At 46.6% G+C, this 27017-nt stretch overlaps 1 protein-coding gene across 4 annotated transcripts in view; it reads right to left on the bottom strand.

The window, feature by feature from the left end:
- Positions 1–13285: 13285 nt before the first annotated feature.
- ARID4A (AT-rich interaction domain 4A) overlaps positions 13286–27017 on the bottom strand; it is a 201586-nt gene continuing 187854 nt past the window's right edge. For all 4 annotated transcript variants that reach the window (XM_063947995.1, XM_063947996.1, XM_063947994.1 and 1 more), the window contains exons 21-25: positions 19967–21106; positions 18285–18389; positions 17934–18143; positions 16852–16998; positions 13286–15445 (exon numbers count right to left, since the gene is read on the bottom strand). In XM_063947995.1, the coding sequence (XP_063804065.1) occupies positions 15342–15445; positions 16852–16998; positions 17934–18143; positions 18285–18389; positions 19967–21106 (1706 nt within the window). In that variant the 3' untranslated portion in view covers positions 13286–15341. The remainder of the gene's footprint in view (positions 15446–16851; positions 16999–17933; positions 18144–18284; positions 18390–19966; positions 21107–27017) is intronic.

Here is a 27017-nt window from a genome sequence, read left to right as displayed (position 1 = left end):
CACCGAATGAGAGAACTCAAGGTCCTCCTCAGCCAGGGTATCAAATTTGTAGAATTTAGCAAACGTGTTTGCCCCTGACCAAGTAGCTGCTCGGCAAAGTTGTAAAGCCGAGACCCCTTGGGCAGCCGCCCAAGATGAGCCCACCTTCCCTGTGGAATGGGCTTTTACAGATTTTGGCTGTGGCAGGCCTGCCACAGAATGTGCAAGCTGAATTGTACTACAAATCCAACGAGCAATAGTTTGCTTAGAAGCAGGAGCACCCAGCTTGTTGGGTGCATACAGGATAAACAGCGAGTCAGATTTCCTGACTCCAGCCGTCCTGGAAACATATATTTTCAGGGCCCTGACTACGTCCAGCAACTTGGAGTCCTCCAAGTCCCTAGTAGCCGCAGGTACCACAATAGGCTGGTTCAAGTGAAACGCTGAAACCACCTTAGGGAGAAATTGAGGACGAGTCCTCAATTCTGCCCTGTCCGTATGAAAAATTAGGTAAGGGCTTTTATAGGATAAAGCCGCCAATTCTGAGACACGCCTGGCTGAAGCCAGGGCTAACAGCATTACCACTTTCCAAGTGAGATATTTTAAGTCTACAGTGGAGAGTGGTTCAAACCAATGTGATTTTAGGAACCCCAAAACTACATTGAGATCCCAAGGTGCCACTGGAGGCACAAAAGGAGGCTGTATATGCAGTACCCCCTTGACAAACGTCTGAACTTCAGGAACTGAAGCCAGTTCTTTCTGGAAGAAAATCGACAGGGCCGAAATTTGAACCTTAATGGACCCTAATTTTAGGCCCATAGACAGTCCTGTTTGCAGGAAATGCAGGAAAACGACCCAGTTGAAATTCCTCTGTAGGGGCCTTCCTGGCCTCGCACCACGCAACATATTTACGCCAAATACGGTGATAATGCTGTACGGTTACATCCTTCCTGGCTTTGATCAGGATAGGGATGACTTCATCCGGAATGCCTTTTTCCTTCAGGATCCGGCGTTCAACCGCCATGCCGTCAAACGCAGCCGCGGTAAGTCTTGGAACAGACAGGGTCCCTGCTGGAGCAGGTCCTTTCTTAGAGGTAGAGGCCACGGGTCCTCTGTGAGCATCTCTTGAAGTTCCGGGTACCAAGTCCTTCTTGGCCAATCCGGAGCCACGAGTATAGTCCTTACTCCTCTCCTTCTTATGATTCTCAGTACCTTGGGTATGAGAGGCAGAGGAGGGAACACATACACTGACTGGTACACCCACGGTGTTACCAGAGCGTCCACAGCTATTGCCTGAGGGTCCCTTGACCTGGCGCAATACCTGTCTAGTTTTTTGTTGAGGCGGGACGCCATCATGTCCACTTTTTGGTTTTTCCCAACGGTTCACAATCATGTGGAAGACTTCTGGGTGAAGTCCCCACTCCCCCGGGTGGAGGTCGTGTCTGCTGAGGAAGTCTGCTTCCCAGTTGTCCACTCCCGGAATGAACACTGCTGACAGTGCTATCACATGATTTTCCGCCCAGCGGAGAATCCTTGCAACTTCTGTCATTGCCCTCCTGCTTCTCGTGCCGCCCTGTCTGTTTACGTGGGCGACTGCCGTGATGTTGTCTGACTGGATCAGCACCGGCTGACCTTGAAGCAGAGGTCTTGCTAGGCTTAGAGCATTGTAGATGGCCCTTAGCTCCAGGATATTTATGTGAAGTAATGTCTCCAGGCTTGACCACAAGCCCTGGAAATTTCTTCCCTGTGTGACTGCTCCCCAGCCTCTCAGGCTGGCATCCGTGGTCACCAGGACCCAGTCCTGAAAGCCGAATCTGCGGCCCTCTAGAAGATGAGCACTCTGCAACCACCACAGGAGAGACACCCTTGTCCTTGGTGACAAGATTATCCGCTGATGCATCTGAAGATGCGACCCGGACCATTTGTCTAGCAGATCCCACTGGAAGGTTCTTGCGTGGAATCTGCCGAATGGGATTGCTTCGTAAGAAGCCACCATCTTTCCCAGGACCCTTGTGCATTGATGCACTGAGACTTGGCCTGGTTTTAGGAGATTTCTGACTAGTTCGGATAACTCCCTGGCTTTCTCCTCCGGGAGAAACACCTTTTTCTGGACTGTGTCCAGGATCATTCCTAGGAATAGAAGTCGTGTCGTCGGGATCAGCTGTGATTTTGGAATATTGAGAATCCAACCGTGCTGGCGCAGCACTATCTGAGATAGTGCTACCCCGACTTCCAACTGTTCCCTGGATCTTGCCCTTATCAGGAGATCGTCCAAGTAAGGGATAACTAAAACTCCCTTCCTTCGAAGGAGTATCATCATTTCGGCCATTACCTTGGTAAAGACCCTGGGTGCCGTGGACAATCCAAACGGCAGCGTCTGAAACTGATAGTGACAGTTCTGTACCACAAACCTGAGGTACCCTTGGTGAGAAGGGTAAATTGGGACATGTAGGTAAGCATCTTTGATGTCCAGAGACACCATATAGTCCCCTTCTTCCAGGTTTGCAATCACTGCTCTGAGTGACTCCATCTTGAATTTGAACCTTTGTATGTAAGTGTTCAAGGATTTTAGGTTTAAAATTGGTCTCACCGAGCCGTCCGGCTTCGGTACCACAAATAGTGTGGAATAGTACCCCTTTCCCTGTTGTAGGAGGGGTACCTTGATTATCACCTGCTGGGAACACAGCTTGTGAATGGCTTCCAATACTGCCTCCCTGTCTGAGGGAGACGTCGGTAAAGCAGACTTTAGAAAACGGCGAGGGGGAGACGTCTCGAATTCCAATTTGTACCCCTGAGATACCACTTGAAGGATCCAGGGGTCCACTTGCGAGTGGGCCCCCACCATGCCTGAGTCCGCTTGTAAAGCCCCAGCGTCATGCTGAGGACTTTGCGGAGGCGGGAGAGGGCTTTTGTTCCTGGGAACTGGCTGTTTGTTGCAGCCTTTTCCCTCTCCCTCTGCCACGGGGCAGAAATGAGGCGCCTTTTGCCCGCTTGCCCTTATGGGGCCGAAAGGACTGCGCCTGATAATACGGCGTCTTTTTAGGTTGAGAAGCTACCTGGGGTAAAAATGTGGATTTTCCAGCAGTTGCCGTGGCTACCAGGTCTGATAGACCTACCCCAAATAACTCCTCCCCCTTATAAGGCAACACTTCCATGTGCCTTTTAGAATCCGCATCGCCTGACCACTGCCGCATCCATAAACCTCTTCTTGCAGAAATGGACAGCGCGCTAACTCTTGATGCCAGTCGGCAAATATCCCTCTGTGCATCACGCATATATAGAAATGCATCCTTCAAATGCTCTATAGTCAGTAATATACTGTCCCTATCTAGGGTATCAATATTTTCAGTCAGGGAATCCGACAACGCCAGGCCCGCACTGCACATCCAGGCTGAGGCGATTGCTGGTCGCAGTATAACACCCGTGTGAGAGTATATACATTTTAGGATATTCTCCAGCTTTCTATCGGCAGGTTCCTTTAGGGCGGCCGTATCAGGAGAGGGTAGTGCTACCTGTTTAGACAAGCGTGTGAGCGCTTTATCCACCCTAGGGGGTGTTTCCCAACGTGCCCTATCCTCTGGCGGGAAAGGGTACGATGCCAATAACCTTTTAGGAATTATCAGTTTTTTATCGGGAGAAACCCACGCCTCATCACACACTTCATTTAATTCCTCGGATACAGGAAAAACTACAGGCAGTTTTTTCTCACCAAACATAATACCCTTTTTAGTGGTACTTGTATTATCAGAGATATGCAATACATTTTTCATTGCTTCAATCATGTAACGTGTGGCCCTAGTGGAAGTCACGTATGTCTCCTCATCATCGACACTGGAGTCAGTATCCGTGTCTGTGTCTGCCATTTGAGGTAACGGGCGTTTTAAAGCCCCTGATGGCGTTTGAGACCCCTGGACAGGCACAAGCTGAGTAGCCGGCTGTCTCATGTCGTCAACTGTCTGTCGTAAAGAGCTGACACTGTCACGCAATTCCTTCCATAAGCTCATCCACTCAGGTGTCGACTCCCTAGGGGGTGACAACTCTATAATAGGCAATTGCTCCGCCTCCATCTCATTTTCCTCCTCAAACATGTCGACACAATCGTACCGACACACCGCACACACACAGGGAATGCTCTGATAGAGGACAGGACCCCACTAGCCCGTTGGGGAGACAGAGGGAGAGTATGCCAGCACACACCAGAGCGCTATATATAGACAGGAATACCACTATAAAATGTGCTTTTCCCTTTATAGCTGCTGTTAGTATCAAAACTGCGCCAAATTAGTGCCCCCCTCTCTTTTTTACCCTTTTCTGTAGTGCAGGACTGCAGGGGAGAGTCAGGGAGACGTCCTTCCAGCGGAGCTGTGATGGAAAATCAGGATTTTGGTACTTACCGATAAATCCCTTTCTCCGATTCCACAGGGGCCACTGGAGCGTAGTTACAATGGGGATATAGTAGGCAGTTATTGGGAGCTGGCACTTTAAAATTCTTCACTCTGTGGCTAGCTCCTCCCCTACTATCTCCCCTCCAAGCCAGTCTACGTAAAACTGTGCCCGAGGAGAGCTGGAAAAAACCAAACCGTAAGGTAGAGGAGGTTAATGACGCCCTGTAAACCAGGATAACACAAACTAAACCTGGAACAGAACCTAACAACCAACCGGCTAGCCCGAACTCAACAAGCAGTCATATGGTGATCTGCAAACCGTTAAGCAAAAAACAAGGAGGAACAGCGCTGGGCGGGCGTCCAGTGGCCCCTGTGGAATCGGAGAAAGGGATTTATCGGTAAGTACCAAAATCCTGATTTCTCCTTCATCCACTAGGGGCCACTGGAGCGTAGTTACAATGGGGACGTCCCAGAGCTCCCAAAACGGGTGGGAGAGCGCTGAGAGTCCTGTAAAACCGCTCGGCCAAACTGTGAGGCAGAGGCCGCAAAAGTGTCAAACTTGTAGAATTTGACAAAACTAATGTCGGTCCAACCAAGTAGCTGCCCGACATAAAGTATTCATGGAGACCCCACTGGCAGCTGCCCACTAAGGTCCCATAACGCGCGTAAAGTGCGTTGAAATGGAAAAACGGAGGCTCCCGAGCCACCGCCAAGAAGCCTGTCTGATGGTAAGATGTATCCAACAGCCCAGCATATGCTGGGACCCCGGCTATTTAGTACGGGAGCATCGTACCTAACAAAGAAGAAAAACCCTTTGTCGAATAGCCGAAGACCTCTGTAGAGAGAGTCGGCGAGCCTTGACAACAGTCAACTAGTAACTGAAAAACACTAGTGTCAGATTTATATGAAAAACGGACATCCCCTTTGGAAGAAACGACCTCTGAGGCCTAAGGTCAGCCGGGGGAGTTGCCAATAGAGTACTCCCTGAAAGAGAGGCCAAACTTACGGCCACCAGGCTAACCTCTTTTGGAAGAAAACTGAAAAAGGCAGAGACCTAAACTTCAGGTCAATGTGGTTTTAAGCGCAGCGGAGCAAAAACCTCCCAGAGAAACCAAAGATGACGGCTGAATGGTAACCGAAAGAAGGGGAAAACCCTCTTTTATCCTTATTATGTCCCATACAGTTTTCCGAAAGTGGCAAAAGCGAGGAAAGGTAACAGACTTCTGAAATCAGGGCCCAGTAGGCCTAACCGAACTAGGGAACTCCTCCCTTCTGAGGTCTCGTGGACAGTCACACGATTGAACAAGTAAAAGGACCCTATTGTCCAGTCTAGGTAGGAGCCAATGCTCCTCTACTGACAACAGGTGCAGGCTGGATCTTCAAGTCATGGGTGGCCCAACCAGAGCCACCGAGAGGACTAGCACGCATATTCTCCTCCTGTGTTACCGAAAGTGAGGTAAAAATAGAAAAGGAGGCAAGATAGAATAACCAGAAAACTCCCAGGAGCCCTGAGGGCATCCTCGGCTACTGCCACCAGAGCTCACGTCCCTGAGTAGTAAAGGGTTAAAGAGTCAGTCAGAACGGCCTGAGGTCGATTCGGAATCTCCGCCCACAGCAGACCAGTTGACAAAACTCTGGGGAATGTTCCCTCACCCAGGAGCCTGACCTGGAAAGAAGATTGTTGTCCCCCGCTCAGAGGGGAATGTAGGCGACCACTCATTGCGTCACAACTTGACTGAAGAAATAGAGTACCTGGTGCCGAGGAAGGAAAAATCCTTTGACGGACCGTGTTGTGAAAACGTCTACGAGGAGCATAACTCGGATCTGTGTCGAACCAGAAGCTCCTGGATCCTCCGGATATTCAGACGCCACCTAATGTACAGAGTGGGATAGTAGAAGTAGATTGTCCCATTAGGGAACCCACGTCACCTCCAGCCTTTGAAAAAGTTATTCTGCGAACTTCCAGAACCCTGTGGGATCGGAAGCGAGACCGAAAGGAAAGGACTGACAGTGAAAATGAGAATCCTGTAATGCGAATCTGAGAAAAGCCCGATGAGGAAACCCAACCGAAATCAGTAAACAGGCATCTCTGAAGACAAGGGACACGTAAAGCTCCCTTTCTTGTTCAAACTAGCAATCACAGATTGAAAGGAGTCTAAGGCCAGAATATGCCTGGCCAAGCCCACTGGCTTCGAAACGTGAAAAGAAAACCAAGACCTGAGAACTGTCCCGATTCAAATGATATGTGAAAAACAGGAATCAACACCCTTTGCGGTTAGGAGCATATGAAGCACCGCCTGCAGTATGACTCTTGTCATCGTAAATCGTCCGACCCATGCCGAGGGACTCCTGAGACGGTTGTACTCCAAAATCTAGACTGTAACCGCCCAAGCCTTCTCCCACTGACATGCGCCTATCCTGGGACCCTCCAGGTGGTAGGAAGGTCTGACCTGTAGTGGGTGTATAGGATGACCTAAAATCAGACTGGACCGAGGCTGTTAAACCTCTGCTTCAGCCTTTTACCCTGAGATCCCCTGGCGACTGAGATATCGCCCATGTGGAGTCGAAAGCTTGAAAGGGCAAGGAAAAATCTAAAGGAAAGACCGGTAAAGGTCTGTCTTGGAGCTGGGGCAGTAGTAGGATAAAGCAAAGTGGACTTACCTCCAATGGCTCAAGAAATCCTGCAGAAAGTTCCTTCCTCTGAACCATCTGCCCCGTAGGATTTCATGTTCACCTGTCACTGTCGCAGCCCCCGAGGTCGTCGGGTTAAGACAGCCCAAACGAAAATGCAGGTTCCGAGTCTGCAGACGTGGATACCTCCAAAGAACATAAAGCAGAATCGTGATTCTGACCCGTACCAAAGTATCAATTGATCCGGATGCGAAACATCCTGTAACCTAGAGGACAATTGTTCCACAACCTACCTGCTCCGGACAAGGTAGAACCCAGCTGCCACATATGTGTCTTCGATGGATCTCTGAGCAAGGTTGCCTCAGGAACAAAAACAGCTTGTTGGACCGGCTATACATCGAGGGGTATACCCTGGAGAGGTCCTGATACCATTTCCTGCCGTCTGCGGGGAAAGGATAGGAAAACAAACATTGTTTGATACCTGAAATTGTGTATTCGGGTGTCTGTCGGCTGCCCCCCGGAGCCTACCCAGCTCATCCGAAACTGGACCAGTAGCTGTCATTTCATCATCGGCGTCGAACCCCGATGGCCTGACGTGCCCGCCTCCTTTACCTGCAGTACCAGACGAACTGCTGTATAATGCACCTGGATATTCTGAGACACTGGTTCAGACTCCACAGAAAACGGACCTCATCAGTATCCTGGACATCTTTCTCCACCTCCCGGAGAGGTCTTTCCACTGCTGAGTTGCGTAACATGGAAGGTTATCAAGGCACTTTTAGAAACCTGGAGAGGTGAAATGACGTACAAGGTCTCTGGTTAACAGTGACATTACCTGCATAATCTGAGCTTGTCAAACAGGAGTGTCCTGTAGGTGCGTGGAGGGCTAAGCAGATGGCTCCACCGCATACTTCACACCTAAGAGGGAATTCTTTGACTATCCCAGGTGAGACAAACGAAAGGAGAAAAAGGTGGGTTAAATAAACACAGCCCTATGTAAGGTCTGCCTATAATGTGTAGTGACCGACACGATGCAAATAAACTTTCTGGAGCAGCGGAGACCTGAACCAGTAGCGCTGCGCTGTGGGACAGGAGTCTTAGCCATTAGACTATAGGAGCTTTTTTTTTTTTTGGATTCAAACCCTGGTCCCTTCAGATACCCGCTACAGCGACTGTCTGATGCCACACACATTCCCCAAATTACTACCAGTATTATTATTATTAAGTGAAACAAAGGAATAATAAAGGGAAGGTAACACCCGCCCTGTATGTAGAGTACTGCTAAATTAGGAAGATGCAATACATGTTTCTCGGAGGCTCCGTTGGTTTCCCAAAATGGCGTGTAGTCTGCGAGAAACGCCGGGGGGAAAAGTTATGTGGCAAGGCGGAGCTAATGTGAAACCAGGTCTTATAATAAAAACATTGCCACTATATATGGTAGTGTAACAGTATACATATATATATATACAGATATATACACACACACACACCCATACATAAACCCATACATATATATATACCCACATATCTATATATATATATATATATATATATATATATATATACACATAATTAAGCCAATTGGGTAGAGGGTGATATGTGAACCTGGGTTCCTATGCATAATCTGCACCACCATTATGGCCACCAATGCATTCATGAGCCCCTGATATAGAGCAGGCTCCAATCCATGTGTGTGTGTGCTGGGGAGTGGGGAGCCCGCTGAGTAAAGTGGGATTATCCCAGTACAAACATTAAATGAAGCAGTAAGCTCCCTGACTCTCCCTCCAGCAATGTAAAAGCATTACAGCTATCTTCACAATTCTTTTACATTTATTTTACAAGTGTCTTACACATGATTAGAACACACAACCCATTATATGAAATGAAGCAGGGAGCCCGCTGTGCAGAGCGGAATTAGGCTGGCCCTCAAAATTTAACTAACCCGCTTCAGTTCCTTACGAAGCGGTGAGCGACCTGTAACTCCCTCCGGCAATGCGTGCGGGGAGCGGGAAATGCAGTGGCTGGGGAGCGGGGCGCTGAGCCCGCTGTGCAGCGCGGGAGCCTGTAGCTTACCCGGAGCGGTGAGTGTGTATCCCTTGCCGGCAAAGCGTGAGCCGGGAGCCCGCTGTACAGAGCGGGAAATACAGTGGCTGGGGAGCGGGGCGCTGAGTCCGCTGTACAGCGCGGAAGCCTGTAACTTACCCAGAGCGGTGAGTGCCCTGCATCCCCCCCGGCAATGTGTGTCGCGGGCGGGGAGCAGGGAGTGCTGAGCCGCCGTACAGAGCGGGCGCTGTGCATAGCGCACTGAAGCTCCGCCCACCCCTTAAAGGCGCCAAATTTGAATCAGAAAAGGCGCCTCTGATTATAATCTGACTCCTGCGATCATACAGTGGCACACTGAAGGGATAAATATATTACTTAGAGCACATTGCACCAGTAAATGTGCAATGTAATAGATAAACCATACATCCATGTGAATGGGGGGTGTTTACTCACCACTGTTTGCAGATGGAATGGCCCCGACACACGCCGCACGCAGCGGTGTCCGGCCTCTGTTGACGGAGTGGCTCCAACACGCGCCGCACGCAGCGGTGTCCGGCCTCTGTTGACGGAGTGGTCCCAACACGCGCCGCACGCAGCGGTGTCCGACCACTGTTACTTACCGCTGCCATGCTGCCGGAATCTTCTGCTGGGTGGAGTGGCCGCGATACGCGCCGCACGCAGCGGTGTCCGCCAACTCAGGAGAGCTCAGTGTCTCCCTCAGCCGGGGCCCATCCCTAGCCGCACGCAGCTGCGATGGGACCCCGCCGGCAGCTCCCGCGGTGCAGACTGGCAGTGGCAGAGCTGCCAGTCTGTGAGTGTGTGTAAGAAAAATTAAAATAATAAAGAAAAAAGAAAAATTCTTCAGCTAAACCCAAGTGAACCAGCTCACCTCGGGCACTAACTAAGACTGGCTTGGAGGGGAGATAGTAGGGGAGGAGCTAGCCACAGAGTGAAGAATTTTAAAGTGCCAGCTCCCAATTACTGCCTACTATATCCCCATTGTAACTACGCTCCAGTGGCCCCTAGTGGATGAAGGAGAAATGGCGCCCGTGTGCTGAGGAGATAGGCTTCGCCCCCTTCTCGGCGGCCTTTTCTCCCGCTTTTTTGGTATGTTCTGGCAGGGGTTAAAATACATCCATATAGCCCTGGGGGTTATATGTGGTGTATTTATGCCAGCCAAGGTGTTTTACATTGCTGCTCAGGGCGCCCCCCCCTAGCGCCCTGCACCCTCAGTGACCGGAGTGTGAAGTGTGCCTGAGTAACAATGGCGCACAGCTGCAGTGCTGTGCGCTACCTTGTTGAAGACTGATGTCTTCTGCCGCCAATTTTTCCGGACCTCTTCTTGCTTCTGGCTCTGTAAGGGGGCCGGCGGCGCGGCTCTGGGACCGAGCTCCGAGGCTGGGCCTGTGTTCGGTCCCTCTGTAGCTAATGGTGTCCAGTAGCCTAAGAAGCCCAATCCACTCTGCACCCAGGTGAGTTCGCTTCTTCTCCCCTTAGTCCCTCGATGCAGTGAGCCTGTTGCCAGCAGGTCTCACTGAAAATAAAAAACCTAAACTTAAACTTTCACTAAGAAGCTCAGGAGAGCCCCTAGTGTGCACCCTTCTCGGCCGGGCACAAAACTGGTGCCATCTGCATGTATATTACATTGTTTTCTTCCTTTGTAAATTTAAGCAACTGTAGTTCTCTAGGAAAGCATTTTATGACTCAATTTGGGCACAAATGCTAAATTCCACATAGAGGAAAACAAATGGCATGTTGTAGAACAGTTAAGAAAATAAATGAGTGTCATCTTCACATCTGTTCAGCACTTACTTTTGTCTGTTTTTAACTCCTCTATGCATCGTACTACTTGGAATATTCCAGATGTCAAGTTACTATTGGTGAAAGTGAACCTGCAATCAGCTAAATTATGTTGTTTTTGACTATGATCGAGTCATCTATTGCATCAGTGTATAACCATTTTTATTTGGTGGCTCTACAACAACTGTATCCTATAAGAGCACAGATTTCAGCAGACTGTCCTGCGGATGCTGGAGTTGTTCTGTGATTGGATGAGTAGGTTTGAACTGGGAGGGTCTCAGCCAGCTTGTAGCCAAAATATTAACAGAATGGAGCAGTGATGTAGTGCGTCACACTGGTGCAAGACACCACTAACTGTAACCACCCTCTGACATAGTGATGCAGTGCGTCACACTGGTGCAAGACACCACTAACTGTAACCACCCTCTGACATAGTGATGTAGTGTGTCACACTGGTGCAAGCCACCACTAACTGCAACCACCCTCTGATATAGTGATGTAGTGCGTCACACTGGTGCAAGCCACCACTAACTGTAACCACCCTCTGATATAGTGATGTAGTGTGTCACACTGGTGCAAGCCACCACTAACTGCAACCACCCTCTGACATAGTGATGTAGTGTGTCACACTGGTGCAAGCCACCACTAACTGCAACCACCCTCTGATATAGTGATGTAGTGCGTCACACTGGTGCAAGCCACCACTAACTGCAACCACCCTCTGATATAGTGATGTAGTGCGTCACACTGGTGCAAGCCACCACTAACTGTAACCACCCTCTGATATAGTGATGTAGTGTGTCACACTGGTGCAAGCCACCACTAACTGCAACCACCCTCTGACATAGTGATGTAGTGTGTCACACTGGTGCAAGCCACCACTAACTGTAACCACCCTCTGACATAGTGATGTAGTGTGTCACACTGGTGCAAGCCACCACTAACTGTAACCACCCTCTCACATAGTGATGTAGTGTGTCACACTGGTGCAAGCCACCACTAACTGCAACCACCCTCTGATATAGTGATGTAGTGTGTCACACTGGTGCAAGCCACCACTAACTGCAACCACCCTCTGACATAGTGATGTAGTGTGTCACACTGGTGCAAGCCACCACTAACTGTAACCACCCTCTGACATAGTGATGTAGTGTGTCACACTGGTGCAAGCCACCACTAACTGTAACCACCCTCTCACATAGTGATGTAGTGTGTCACACTGGTGCAAGCCACCACTAACTGCAACCACCCTCTGATATAGTGATGTAGTGTGTCACACTGGTGCAAGCCACCACTAACTGTAACCACCCTCTGACATAGTGATGTAGTGTGTCACACTGGTGCAAGCCACCACGAACTGCAACCACCCTCTGATATAGTGATGTAGTGCGTCACACTGGTGCAAGCCACCACTAACTGCAACCACCCTCTGATATAGTGATGTAGTGCGTCACACTGGTGCAAGACACCACTAACTGCAACCACCCTCTGATATAGTGATGTAATGCATTGCATCGATGCAACACCACTGACGGTAACCTCCCTCTGACACGATTGTAGATCTTTTAATTTTTGTTTCTTATAAAGTCATGTCCAGCAGTTCTGTATAATACATAATTATATGTTTTGACAGCATTCCACCTGAATACTGTATTCTTTTGTAATAAAGCCCATTTATGTCCATCTTCTGTCATCTGTTAACATACACAACGTGAATGCAGATATTTTAGGGGCTGAACCAATGGTCTATGAACCAATGAATGGATAGGCTACATTGTCATAAATGTCGGTGCAGACTGCAGAGAACTAAAGGAACTATAAATCCTGCCACTGTAGCTGTGTAATGGTGTAAGATAAGAGCACTTCCCTCTAGTAACATTGGGCATCATTTAGAGTTGGGCATAAATCCAACTACAAGATAAAAGCCTGTTGTATGCAAGGAGGAGGGGGAGGAGAGGCACACCTGTATTTATAAAACATTTATTATTTTCATGGAAAATATTTAAACGGACATGGTTCCTTTAAGATGTTTGTGATGATGACTCCAATACACCACCTGATGGTAAAAAACATTGGATTTACATTGATGGACAGAAAAGTGCAGCCTCAAACACACAGTAAAATGTGCACTGGCTAAAGATATGGTTACTAGGTATCTGTGTATAGTCACACTGTGTCCCACGTTTTTAGGGTTGGGAGATACCCCCATAATATTGTAGCCGTCACCTTAAAAGCCATAAGTTAGTGGAGGGTGGACAAGTAGCTAGCAACACGACAAATTAGTATTTGTTGGACACTTCCGCCAGTGTATTCCAGCCTTAACTATTATCTAATAGCTACACAAAGCATTTTTCCTCTGTTCCCAGTATTTCCATAATTGAATGGCAAGCACTGAATGATGCGTCTTTGTCGAAAGATAAAAAATATAATGAAATAGCAAAAAAATCTAAGTTTAAACCATGGCCTTTATTGATGCTCTTCAGTGAGCGCTGTTTACATATACAACTCCGCGTTGCTTAAGAAAGACAGAAAAAGTGCATATTACAGGAGTAGTTTCTGTATAACCCCTCTGGCAGCTGAGAAGTTAAATCACCTGTGCTGGAAAGAATCAGACTCACATCTTCACAAGGCAGCAACGTAAAAATAAAAACAAAATAATAAAGTAATAATAATAATAAAAAATAAAAAAAAGAGCATGTTGATTCTTTATTACGATTTCCTACTGATTTCTAGTGTTGAGCTTAGATTATCAGCTTTTGCGAACAACATCCGAGATATACAGTCTAGAGTAATTTCTCATCACCATTCTCTGCACAGCTCAGCGAAACCAAGCTCTGAGTTCCGTCACTGTCAAAAGGGCCGATATGTCAGTCGGACCTCATGGCAGTGAAGGGATAGACTTTGTTAGAAAAAACCATTGTTAATTAAACACATTTACATTGATGTTTAGATTTAAATGTGTGAATTGCTGGTTATCCCCCAAGACGCGCTATGTTCAGATACCTCAAGGAAGATGGTTGAGAAACATTGGTCTAGAGAATCTACATTATTTTACAACACATTAAACACAGAAAAAGGGGTTAAAAACCCATTTAATGTACAAATGAATAAAAAATTGATAAAAAAATCACTTTTGTACATAATGTATATGCAAAAAACTCTTAAATACAAGATTCAGGAAGGATTATTTACAAAATGTTTTAGCCTATGGAATGAAGCACAGTCCTCTCAAGTGAAGGTTGTTTTACTGTAATGCTGCATCTCAGCAGTTGAAGATAACTTAACTTGGCAGTATATTAAATAAAATAAAAAATTGGAAGGGCCACGTGTAAATAAAAAAAAAGGTAAAAATAAATAAATGTAAAAAAAATAAAAAGAATCCTAAAAAGGAGCTCGCAAGAAAAAAATATTCAAAAATAAAAAATTACTAGCAAAAATGTTACAGAATCTGGTGATATCTTCTCTGTAAAACGCCAAAGCGCAAAAAAATCATATTGAGAGCTACAGTTGTATTGGAAGAGAGAACTAAGCTAGACCCTTCTCTTCATTTTTTTATTTATTAATATTTTAAAAAATACATAAAAATACAACATCCAATGTCTGAATAAATATATTTAACAAGTTGCAAGATAATACCTTATTTTACACAAAAAAAAAAAATTCAGCTTTAGAAATCCTGTTAAATAACTTCGCTGTTGTCATATATTTTCTTTTTGTCTTTTTGTAACAAAATAAAAACTCTGAAATTACATAGAAAAAGACAAAATAGATTTGCCAAGGGATAAGATAGTCCACTGAAAACATTCACAGTTCCACTGTAAACATTAATAAACATTTAAAATAGTTGCATATTTCTGTGCTCTAAATTCCTGTAAAAAGTGGAAGACTTGTTTCCATGTCGTTTTCAGTCCACTACGTTCCCCTTCACAACTTATTTTGTCTTGCTTACAGCTTTAAAACTGGGCACTCTGTTGAACACATTGGACTTTGGCAGTTCTGTACGTTGCAAGTGCTTTCAGAAATGTACACTAAATATTGGACGTTAAAATGCAGCTCTGTCAAAAAGTGCAGCTGCTGTGACATTTGGAATAGTGCACCGATCTTTGTTTTGTACACTTGCTTTTTTTTTTTTAATGTTGGGGCACAGGAGAGCATATTCCATGGGAGGGAGCTCCTGAAAATATTATTCAGACATTTCTCAAATTCTAAAAGTGTCATTCCTCTGTTTGGACAAAACAAGAAGCCATTGTGGCAGACTCGCTGATAGTCTACTAACCCTAATGATCTTATTTAAGAAAAGAAACAAAAAAACAAAAACAAACATGAAATGGAAATAAAAATAAAAAATAGCAATCCAGCAGAGGGACCTTAAGAAAAAAAAAAAAAAAAAAAAAAAAAAAGAAATACCCCAAAACTTGGCAATATCAAATTGGTTGAGTGCTTCATGTGATAGGATTAAAGGGGTGGGGGTGGGGATTAAGTGTCCATGGCACCAGGCACGTATCACCTGCATTCTAAAGCCAGTGTGTTTTGTGGGGGAGAAGAGGACGAGGGACTCATTCCAGTCTCTGAAGATGCGGAGGACATAGACGCTCCTGTATTGGACACTGTTGATAGAATTACAGAAAAGTTAATTCAACAGCAAAATATATGGAAATTTACCACGACTAGGTCATTATCACATGGGAGGGATTTTGCATCTTTACGAGGGGCGAGCGCTAGAAAGCCCCTTGTGGGCTCACTGCTCTCGCCACAGGCTATATTCTCCCTCTATGGGTGTCGTGGACACCCACAGAGGGAGAATAGCCTGTGGAGCCAGTATTGCACTGCTAGTTGGGATTCTGGCGTCGGCATTGTGATCGCCAGGATCCCGACTAGCGGTATTTTAACCGCTTCCCTTGAAACAACACCCCCCATCCTGTGTGCGCGCTGTATGTGATAACCGGTGTGTCCTGGGAAGACTACAAATGCCTTTCTGACCAACATGCTCCAGTGATGGCAACATACATGCTGCTGTAGAGCTGTAATTTTTAAATTGCATTTATAAAGATAAATGTTGTTTAAAACAAATATATTATCTGTGCTAGACCGCACCAGCGCAAAACTTGAAATTCATACTAGAAAGATAAATGATGTGTTGTGATACCAGGAAACATTTAGGTTCTGTACTTTCTCACTGTATGTAGGGGTTAAATTACATATGGGTGCCCCCATGCTCTGTATCTCACTCCTACCAGTTTACAAAAGCAGTTTTGCAAAGAAGTTTATTCCTCTACTAGTTTCCCCATCTTTAAACATGCCCGTAAAACAAAGTTCTCTTAAAGTTCCTCATGATGCAATACTTTTCTCCTCTATCCCTCCAGCATGTGTCCTCCCTGGTTCACCGCCTTCCCCTTAGTATTACAAGCAGGGCCCTCATCCCTCTTGGTCTTTCCTAGCACACTCCATGTAGCCAGTGGTCCACTCCCTTGTAGTCTTCTCCCCTTCAGCATCTCTGTCTCTGATTGGTCATCCATATATTGGATACAGAATCACCGAGTACTCGGTTGATTCCCACCTGAAACTCACCACTGCACACTCCTGCCAGCTTCAGTGAGTTGTCCTACCCTTGTTATCAGTCTCACCCAGTCTGTGACGTAATATTAATGTTTGCTACTTAATTCTTAATATTTACTGTGTATTCAATACAGAAGGGCCATGACTGCTACCGACAACTCTGATGTCTGTGCTGATTAGTGGGCTTTGCGTGCGATACAGAAGGGCCACCGCTTCTATGGACATCCTTGATGTCTGCGCTGATTAGTGGGCTTTGCGTGCGATACAGAAGGGCCACCGCTTCTATGGACACCCCCGATGTCTGCGCTGATTAGTGGGCTTTGCGTGCGATACAGAAGGGCCACTGTTACTACTAACATCCAATCAGGGAACAGTAACATGCTTTAATATTCACTTGTGTATAATTGTAGTACATTTTTGTAACACAAATAGAAAGAAAATAAATATTGAGGCTCACCTTCTCTGTCTTTCTTTTTTAACCGTTTCCGCCTCCTGTCTATTGTAGCTACTTCAGATTTTAAGGACATGTAGTACTTTCTGATTTCCTGCAATTTATCCTGGAGGAAAACAATCTTCTCTGTGCCAGACATATTATCCAGTTCACCTAAGTATAACAGAAATAAAGTGTTACATCACCAGGACAACACCTGCCCTCCACAATAAATATTCCATTATTTCAGATTTGCACGTAGAGCTCTAATGAAAGTAATAATGATTGGCCAAATGATGTGAATGGCCAAATATTCTCTGTAAAGCGCTGCGGAATATGTGTGCGCTATATAAATAACTGGTAATAATAAATAATCAGAGGTAACGCAGGAATGTGAGGTAAGCAGGAAAGTACAATGACAATGGCTCAACAGGCCACAGAGAGGCTGCTCTGTATTTCCCCATCTGCTACAGTTGTAATGGGTGCAGATATCCAGAATGTTACTTTCTTGCTGAACAATAGGGTGTGGTCAAGGGATGGTAATATTTATGACCCCTCGGCTTCTCTCACCGCCAATCCCACTCCTCTGTCATAATACCTCTCGACAGTGTTTAGGGCAACAGGAGGGCATATCAAGCAGTCATGAGGAGGATATGAATCAGCTGGGCAGTGGTCTTCACAACTGAAACACCTCCCTGGTTTAAGGAAGTATGGGGTAGCCATAGTAGCTCATAGCTGATCACTAAAGAGCATGCATTCATCTCTCATTACAGCACACACACTGATCTGTGGATGGCTACGTGGCTATAGTGTCCCTGATATCAGTAGATACAAGTCACAGCAATGGTGATATTTCCTCTCACCGGGACAGCAGAGAATTGCTGGCATATGTCTTTTCAGCCAGTGTAGCCAAGAAACAAACCCTCCACAGCGACCTACACACCGGTATCAGCATCCTATGTCTCACACTGCTCTGAGGATTGCAGCACTTTGCTCTCACTAGGGCACAGCATGGAGCTTTCCATCATAGTTCTACTTGCTCAGCCAAATACAGAGTCTTCCTGCTCCCCCAACAAAGACGAACCATGAATATAAAATGCATCACTTACTGAGCTGCAGTGTCCACTTGTACGCCCTGGGTGATGAGTGCTGGTGCTTCTCCCTATGCTTGTCTTTTTCTAATTCTTTTGTATGCGGAGACAAGACTCTCGTTGGTGATCTCATGATCTTTTGTGGCTTAGGAACATGTATGTGCTTATCAGGAGCACACTTACTGGATGTATCAAGAGCAGAAAGGTCTTCACTGTCACTGCTTTGACCTGAAAATATAATAAATCCACAAATGACCAGTTAATGAGGAAACACAATCATTAATAAGTTGTCAGTAAATAAAGATTCCCAATAGTGGTATTACATGTTTATGTCAATACATTAGACTGGCTGGAACGTGAGCGTCTCACCTATTCCGTTCTTTTCACCCTTAGCTGAAGCGCTCATTCGCTTTGGTGTGCGCTTCTGTTTCTTTGCCAGTGTCCCAAGGTTGCTCTCACTGATCCGTTTATGGCCTAATAAGGGATGAAACAGAGAAAACCAAGTCTTAGAATAAAATACTACCCCAGCTGAGAGCAATCAAGAGATGGGGACAAAACGGACTCCTGTCCATATAACGTCATGTTGTACAGAAGAGACTATTCTATAAAAATGTCATGAGCTTGTATTACCTTAAAAGAAAAATGGCCACTCAAACTTTTCCTAGAGACACATGCACAACAAGGGCTTAACAAATAATGGTGCCCAGAGACTGAAACATGCATCCTACAAGTGGGGCCAAGGGAGATGCCCCAATACGAGTATATAAATGGCACACACTCTTTACTGCTATTGTCATCAGCAAATAGGTAACCACAACCCACTGGGCACAAGTACTAGCAGAAGCACATCAGTATGTGAAAGGACAATGGGGGAGACATCTGTATGTGGGGCAAAAATGATACAATGGCTGCCGTGTGCGAGTGCTCACAAGTATGTGTGGGTCACAGTATGATTACATGCACTGAGTAAGTGATGAGCGGATTCAGTTTTACTCGGTTCTCAAAACCGAATCTTATTGGCTATCCAAAACACGTGACATCCGTGAGCCAATAAGATTCGGTTTTGAGAACCGAGTAAAACCGAATCCGCTCATCTAGTAACTGTGGGGGAACAGAATAAGCCTAATCTCTTTACAGAACTGCTACCATTATAATTATTTACTATTACGCACAGGCCTGGACAAATGTAAGAATGAAACAATGTAATCACACAGATGCCAATTTATGATAAAAAGCTCTGTGGGGCATATGTATAGGAATTGTGGGTCTAACCTCTCGCACATACAATGACCCAGTGACTGTACTTTCTATATAGCTGGGCTGTAAGGATATGTCCACTGCGCCACCTGCGCCTTGCTTGCACTAAGCGGAATAGGTGACCACTCCCGTTTCTGGGCCATACAACCAATCACCGCACAGTAACAGGACTTGGCTGCAACTAACGCTTTCAGATAATTCAGAATGAAGCATAGCTCCTTACACACAATCCCATCACCAAGTACTGTTTCCCTATTGGTGCTTCTGTAACTATGGCCAGTATTACAAGTTTTATTTATATTGTGGAAATATTCAGTATAACTTCTTCTAAATAGTTTATTGAAGCTTCGTACTATGGCATCAATACAAACGCGTCTTGATCATCTGGTGCAGCATGTGATAAACTGCATAAACTTTGCTATGTGTTTCATGGGATGGCTGTTCACTTCTTCAGTCAACTTATGACTATTTTTTTTTGACAATCCTTTGGCTGGAATCAGAATAAACCTGTTTTTTTATCCTTGCAGAGTGCCAGTATCTAGCTTGTTCTGTGCTGGGGATTCTTAGCAGAGTTTGCTATATCACATGCTGGAGACAAGACACATTTGTATCGATGCCACACTATGAATCTTCAATAAACTATTTAGAAGTGGCACTGACTATTCAAATTGGGGGAACCTGCGCCAGTAAGGACATTGTTTACATTTACTACTCACTCTATCTACATACATATACACATCAAACAGTGGGGTAGCAATAAAAGTAAATGAAAAGATAAAGAAACATTAAATTACATTTGTCAGGCATCTCTGCTTCCTGCACGGTTATGCTGCAGTTGCTAGAAGTGGTGCTGGCTTCAAAGCCATTAGCAGACTCACTCTCACAAAGGCCTTCTTGTGATTCTTCTGCCACACTGTCCACTTCGATGGTTATGTCACTCTCACTCTTTATGCTGTGAGACTCATCATGACTGAGTGCAAGGGGAGAAGTCACAGAGTAACTCTGAGGCGGAACAGTAGGGGGCAGTGTGGGTTCAAGTATGGTCTGTGTGTCCATCTCCGTTACCATGACCTCTACCTTGTCCTGTTCGTCACCATCATCCAAATCAACTTCATGACAAACCAGAGTCTCTGGTCCAATCATGGGCATTATATGCTCCGGTTCTTCTTTACAGGATACCCTAGTGATACCATTCAGTGGCAAGTCATATTCGTCAGCTCTAGTGTTCTGAATGTGTTCTAGCTCAGAGGTTAAGGAGGGCATGTCCTCATTTACATTTTGCATCTGCTCTTCCTCAACTTTGTTGAAAGGCTCCGAAGTCTCACTGAACACAACAGGTTTCTCTTCTACCGTAATGACCGGCAGTTCTAGCTCACACTCTGCACGCAACTTTTTCTCTGGAGAGGTCTCTTCTGCTGGTTTCCTCTTGCATGCTTTCTTCTCCTTAGTTAGTGGATCACTTGGAAGATCCACTTCCACAGGAGCAAAGAGCAACTCCTTCGTCTGTAATGAAGCAAATGGTGCAAAGTCTAATACTTCAGGTTCTACTTTAGGTTCCACCAAATTATCTTCCTGAGGTACTGGCAGAATTTTCGTGTTCTCTAGAGTAGGTTCTTTTCCTTTGCTTCTCCTCCCCTTAGGCTTTGGCATATTATCAGCCTCTTTCATATCTACGATTAGTTCTGTTTGGTTCCCATAATTTGGAACAACTTGTTCACTTTTTTCCACTTCTTGCTGTAAGGTCTGTGCTGGCTTTACCGGGCTGGATTCCTGATCTTTTGGAGCAGAAATAACTTGCACAGTGTCTTGCTCAATGGTGTCCTCAAGCAGACTCTCAACCTGTTCAGATTCCTTCTCAGCCTTTGGCAGAAACTCTTCTTTCATCGACAAATTTTCTATAATTTCCTCTGAATCACTATCAGATGTTGAAGAATCTACAATCAGAAACAGATAAATATTCAACTAGCACAGCAGTCATGCACTACTCAGGGTAGTAGGTCCAAAGCAGCTGTATAACTAAAGTGGAGTAACAATGGAGAAAATAAGATTTTACTCACCGGTAAATCTATTTCTCGTAGTCCGTAGTGGATGCTGGGAACTCCGTAAGGACCATGGGGAATAGCGGCTCCGCAGGAGACTGGGCACAACTAAAGAAAGCTTTAGGACTAACTGGTGTGCACTGGCTCCTCCCACTATGACCCTCCTCCAGACCTCAGTTAGGATACTGTGCCCGGAAGAGCTGACACAATAAGGAAGGATTTTGAATCCCGGGTAAGACTCATACCAGCCACACCAATCACACCGTATAACTCGTGATATTATACCCAGTTAACAGTATGAAATATAACTGAGCCTCACTAACAGATGGCTCATAACAATAACCCTTTAGTTAGGCAATAACTATATACAAGTATTGCAGACAATCCGCACTTGGGATGGGCGCCCAGCATCCACTATGGACTTCGAGAAATAGATTTACCGGTGAGTAAAATCTTATTTTCTCTGACGTCCTAGTGGATGCTGGGAACTCCGTAAGGACCATGGGGATTATACCAAAGCTCCCAAACGGGCGGGAGAGTGCGGATGACTCTGCAGCACCGAATGAGCAAACTCAAGGTCCTCCTCAGCCAGGGTATCAAACTTGCAGACTTTTTCAAAATTGTTTGAACCCGACCAAGTAACAGCTCGGCAAAGTTGTAAAGCCGAGACCCCTCAGGCAGCCGCCCAAGAAGAGCCCTCTTTCCTCGTGGAATGGGCTTTTACAGATTTAGGGTGCGGCAGTCCAGCCGCAGAATGCGCATGTTGAATCGTGCTACAGATCCAGCGAGCAATAGTCTGCTTAGAAGCAGGAGCACCCAGCTTGTTGGGTGCATAAAGGATAAATAGCGAGTCAGTTTTCCTGACTCCAGCCGTCCTGGAAATATCTATTTTCAGGGCCCTGACAACGTCCAGTAACTTGGAGTCCTCCAAGTCCCACGTAGCCGCAGGCACCACAATAGGTTGGTTCACATGAAAAGCTGATACCACCTTAGGAAGGAATTGGGAACGAGTCCTCAATTCCGCCCTATCCATATGAAAATCAGATAAGGGCTTTTGCATGACAAATCCGCCAATTCTGATACACGCCTGGCCGACGCCAAGGCCAACCGCATGACCACTTTCCACGTGAGGTATTTTAGCTCTACGGATTTAAGTGGCTCAACCCAATGCGACTTCAGGAAATCCAACACCACGTTGAGATCCCACGGTGCCACTAGAGGCACAAACGGGGGCTGAATATGCAGCACTCCCTTAACAAAAGTCTGAACTTCAGGCAGTGAAGCCAGTTCTTTTTGGAAGAAAATGTACAGAGCCGAAATCTGGACCTTAACGTAACCCAATTTTAGGCCCGTAGTCACTCCTGACTGTAGGAAGTGCAGAAATCGACCCAGTTGAAATTCCTCCGTTGGGGCCTTCCTGGCCTCACACCAAGCAACATATTTTTGCCATATGCGGTGATAATATTTTGCGATCACATCTTTCCTAGCCTTAATCAGCGTAGGAATGACTTCCTCCGGAATGCCTTTTTCCTTTAGGATCCGGTGTTCAACTGCCATGCCGTCAAACACAGCCGTGGTACGTCTTGGAACAGGCAGGGCCCCTGCTGCAGCAGGTCCTGTCTGAGCAGCAGAGGACATGGGTCCTCTGAGATCATTTCTTGAAGTTCTGGGTACCAGGCTCTTCTTGGCCAATCCGGAACCACGAGTATAGTTCTTACTCTTCTCCTTCTTAGTATTCTCAATACCTTGGGTATGAGAGGCAAAGGAAGGAACACATACACCGACTGGTACACCCACGGTGTTACCAGAGTGTCCACAGCTATCGCCTGAGGGTCCCTTGACCTGGCGCAATATCTTTTTAGCTTTTTGTTGAGGCGTGACGCCATCACGTCACCTGTGGCCTTTCTCAACGGTGTACAATCATTTTGAAGACTTCTGGATGAAGTCCCCACTCTCCCGGGTGGAGGTCGTGCCTGCTGAGAAAGTCTGCTTCCTAGTTGTCCACTCCGGGAATGAACACGGCTAACACATGATTTTCCGCCCATCGGAAAATCCTTGTGGCTTCTGCCATCACCATCCTGCTTCTTGTGCCGCCCTGCTGGTTTACATGGGCGACCGCCGTGATGTTGTCTGACTGGAAGAGCACCGGCTGGTGTTGAAGCAGGGGTCTAGCCTGACTTAGGGCATTGTGAATGGCCCTTAGTCCCAGAATATTTATGTGTAGGGAAGTCTCCTGACTTGACCATAGTCCTTGGAAGTTTCTTCCCTGTGTGACTGCCCCCCCAGCCTCGAAGGCTGGCATCCGTGGTCACCAGGACCCAGTCCTGTATGCCGAATCTGCGGCCCTCTAGAAGATGAGCACTCTGCAGCCACCACAACAGCGACACCCAGGCCCTTGGAGACAGGGTTATCAGCCGATGCATCTGAAGATGCGACCCGGACCTCTTGTCCAACAGATCCCACTGGAAGATCCTTGCCTGGAACCTGCCGAATGGAATTTCTTCGTAAGAAGCTACCATCTTTCCAAGGACTCGCGTGCATTGATGCACCGACACCTGTATTTGTATTAGGAGGTCTCTGACTAGAGACGACAACTCCTTGGCCTTCTCCTCCGGGAGAAACCCTTTTTTCTTGTTCTGTGTCCAGAACCATACCCAGGAACAGTAGACGCGTCGTAGGAACCAGCTGCGACTTTGGACTATTCAGAATCCAGCCGTGCTGTTGTAGCACTTCCCGAGATAGTGCTACTCCGACGAACAACTGCTCCCTGGACCTCGCCTTTATAAGGAGATCGTCCAAGTACGGGATAATTAAAACTCCCTTTTTTCGAAGGAGTATCATCATTTCAGCCATTACCTTGGTAAACACCCTCGGTGCCGTGGACAGACCAACGGCAACGTCTGGAATTGGTAATGACAGTCCTGTACCACAATTTTGAGGTACTCCTGGTGAGGAGGGTAAATGGGGACATGCAGGTAAGCATCCTTGATGTCCAGTGATACCATGTAATCCCCTTCGTCCAGGCTTGTAATAACCGCCCTGAGCGATTCCATTTTGAACTTGAACCTTCGTATATAAGTGTTCAAGGATTTCAATTTTAGAATGGGTCTCACCGAACCGCCTGGTTTCGGTACCACAAACATTGTGGAATAGTAACCCCGGCCTTGTTGAAGGAGGGGTACCTTGATTATCACCTGCTGGAAGTACAGCTTGTGAATTGCCGCCAGTACTACCTCTCCTCGAGGGCAGCAGGCAAGGCTGATTTGAGGTAATGGCGAGGGGGAGTCGCCTCGAACTCCAGCTTGTATCCCTGTGATACTACTTGCAGAACCCAGGGATCCACTTGTGAGCGAGCCCACTGGTCGCTGAAGTTCCCGAGACGCGCCCCCACCGCACCTGGCTCCACCTGTGGAGCCCCAGCGTCATGCGGTGGACTCAGATGAAGCGGGGGAAGATTTTTGATCCTGGGAACTGGCTGTCTGGTGCAGCTTTTTCCCTCTTCCCTTGTCTCTGTGCAGAAAGGAAGCGCCTTTGACCCGCTCGCTTTTCTGAAGCCGAAAAGGACTGTACCTGATAATACGGTGCTTTCTTAGGCTGTGAGGAACCTGAGGTAAAAAAATTTCTTCCCAGCTGTTGCTGTGGATACGAGGTCCCAGAAACCATCCCCAAACAATTCCTCACCCTCATAAGGCAGAATCTTCATGTGCCTTTTAAAGTCAGCATCACCTGTCCACTGGCGGGTCCCTAATACCCTCCTGGCAGAATGGACATTGCATTAACTTTTGGATGCCAGCCGGCAAATATCCCTCTGTGCATCCCTCATATATAAGACGACGTCTTTAATATGCTCTATGGTTAGCAAAATATTATCTGACAGGGTATCAGACCACGCTGCAGCAGCACTATCCATGCTGAGGCAATTGCAGGTCTCAGTATAGTACCTGAGTGTGTATATACAGACTTCAGGATAGCCTTCTGCTTTTTAACAGCAGGCTCCTTCAAAGTGGCCGTATCCTAAGACGGCAGTACCACCTTTTTTGACAACCGTGTGAGCGCCTTATCCACCCTAGGGGATATCTCCCAACGTGACCTATCCTCTGGCGGGAAAGGGTACGCCATCAGTAACTTTTTAGAAATTACCAGTTTCTTATCGGGGGAGCCCACGCTTCATTCACTCATCTGATGGGGGAACAAAACACTGGCTGCTTTTTCTCCCCAAACATAAAAAACCCTTTTTTTGTGGTATTTGGGTTAATGTCAGAAATGTGTAACACATTTTTCATTGCCGAGTGCAACGGATGATCCTAGTGGATTGTGTATATGTCTCAACCTCGTCGACACTGGAGTCAGACTCAGTATCGACATCTGTATCTGCCATCTGAGGTAGCGGGCGTTTTTGAGCCCCTGATGGCCTTTGAGACGCCTGGGCAGGCGCGGGCTGAGAAGCCGGCTGTCCCATAGCTGTTACGTCATCCAGTCCTTTACATAAGGAGTTGACACTGTCGGTTAATACCTTCCACTTATCCATCCACTCTGGTGTCGGCCCCACAGGGGGCGACATCACATTTATCGGCATCTGCTCCGCCTCCACGTATCCTCAAACATGTCGACACAGCCGTACCGACACACCGCACACACACAGGGAATGCTCTGACTGAGGACAGGACCCCACAAAGTCCTTTGGGGAGACAGAGAGAAAGTATGCCAGCACACACCAGAGCGCTATATAATGCAGGGATTAACACTATAACTAAGTGATTTTTCCCCCAATAGCTGCTTGTATACACAATATTGCGCCTAAATTTGGTGCCCCCCCTCTCTCTTTAACCCTTTGAGCCTGAAAACTACAGGGGAGAGCCTGGGGAGCCGTCTTCCAGCTGCACTGTGAAGAAAAAATGGCGCCAGTGTGCTGAGGGAGTTAGCCCCGCCCCTTTTTCGGCGGACTTTTCTCCCGCTTTTTTTAGGAATTCTGGCAAGGGTAATTTATCACATATATAGCCCTGGGACTATATATTGTGATGATTTGCCAGCCAAGGTGTTTATATTGCTGCTCAGGGCGCCACCCCCAGCGCCCTGCACCCATCAGTGACTGCAGTGTGTGGTGTGCATGAGGAGCAATGGCGCAGAGCTGTGCGCTACCTTGTTGAAGACCGAGGTCTTCTGCCACCGATTTTCCGGACCACTTCTTGCTTCTGGCTCTGTAAGGGGGACGGCGGCGCGGCTCCGGGACCGAACGATCGAGGTCGGGTCCTGTGTTCGATCCCTCTGGAGCTAATGGTGTCCAGTAGCCTAAGAAGCCCAAACTATCTCCAGTCAGGTAGGTTTGCTTCTTCTCCCCTTAGTCCCTCGCTGCAGTGAGTCTGTTGCCAGCAGATCTCACTGTAAAATAAAAAACCTAAAATATACTTTCTTTCTAGGAGCTCAGGAGAGCCCCTAGTGTGCATCCAGCTCAGCCGGGCACAAGATTCTAACTGAGGTCTGGAGGAGGGTCATAGTGGGAGGAGCCAGTGCACACCAGGTAGTCCTAAAGCTTTCTTTAGTTGTGCCCAGTCTCCTGCGGAGCCGCTATTCCCCATGGTCCTTACGGAGTTCCCAGCATCCACTAGGACGTCAGAGAAACTATTGAGTAACTATGATCCAACAAGCATAGTTAAAAGTAAATGTAAATAATACAAATACACATTTATACCTCAATGGAACTATAAAAACAACAAATGTGCATATTTAATTGTTTAATATACAATGAAATAGTAAATATGGACACTGCCATATAGACTGATAGAATAAAACAGGCAGCTCACACTGG

Source organism: Pseudophryne corroboree, chromosome 12 (genome assembly GCF_028390025.1).
Source record: "Pseudophryne corroboree isolate aPseCor3 chromosome 12, aPseCor3.hap2, whole genome shotgun sequence".
Classification (NCBI taxonomy): Eukaryota; Metazoa; Chordata; class Amphibia; order Anura; family Myobatrachidae; genus Pseudophryne; species Pseudophryne corroboree.
The sequence above is the reverse complement of the archived record's forward strand: the minus strand, read 5'-3'. Positions and strand labels throughout refer to the sequence as shown.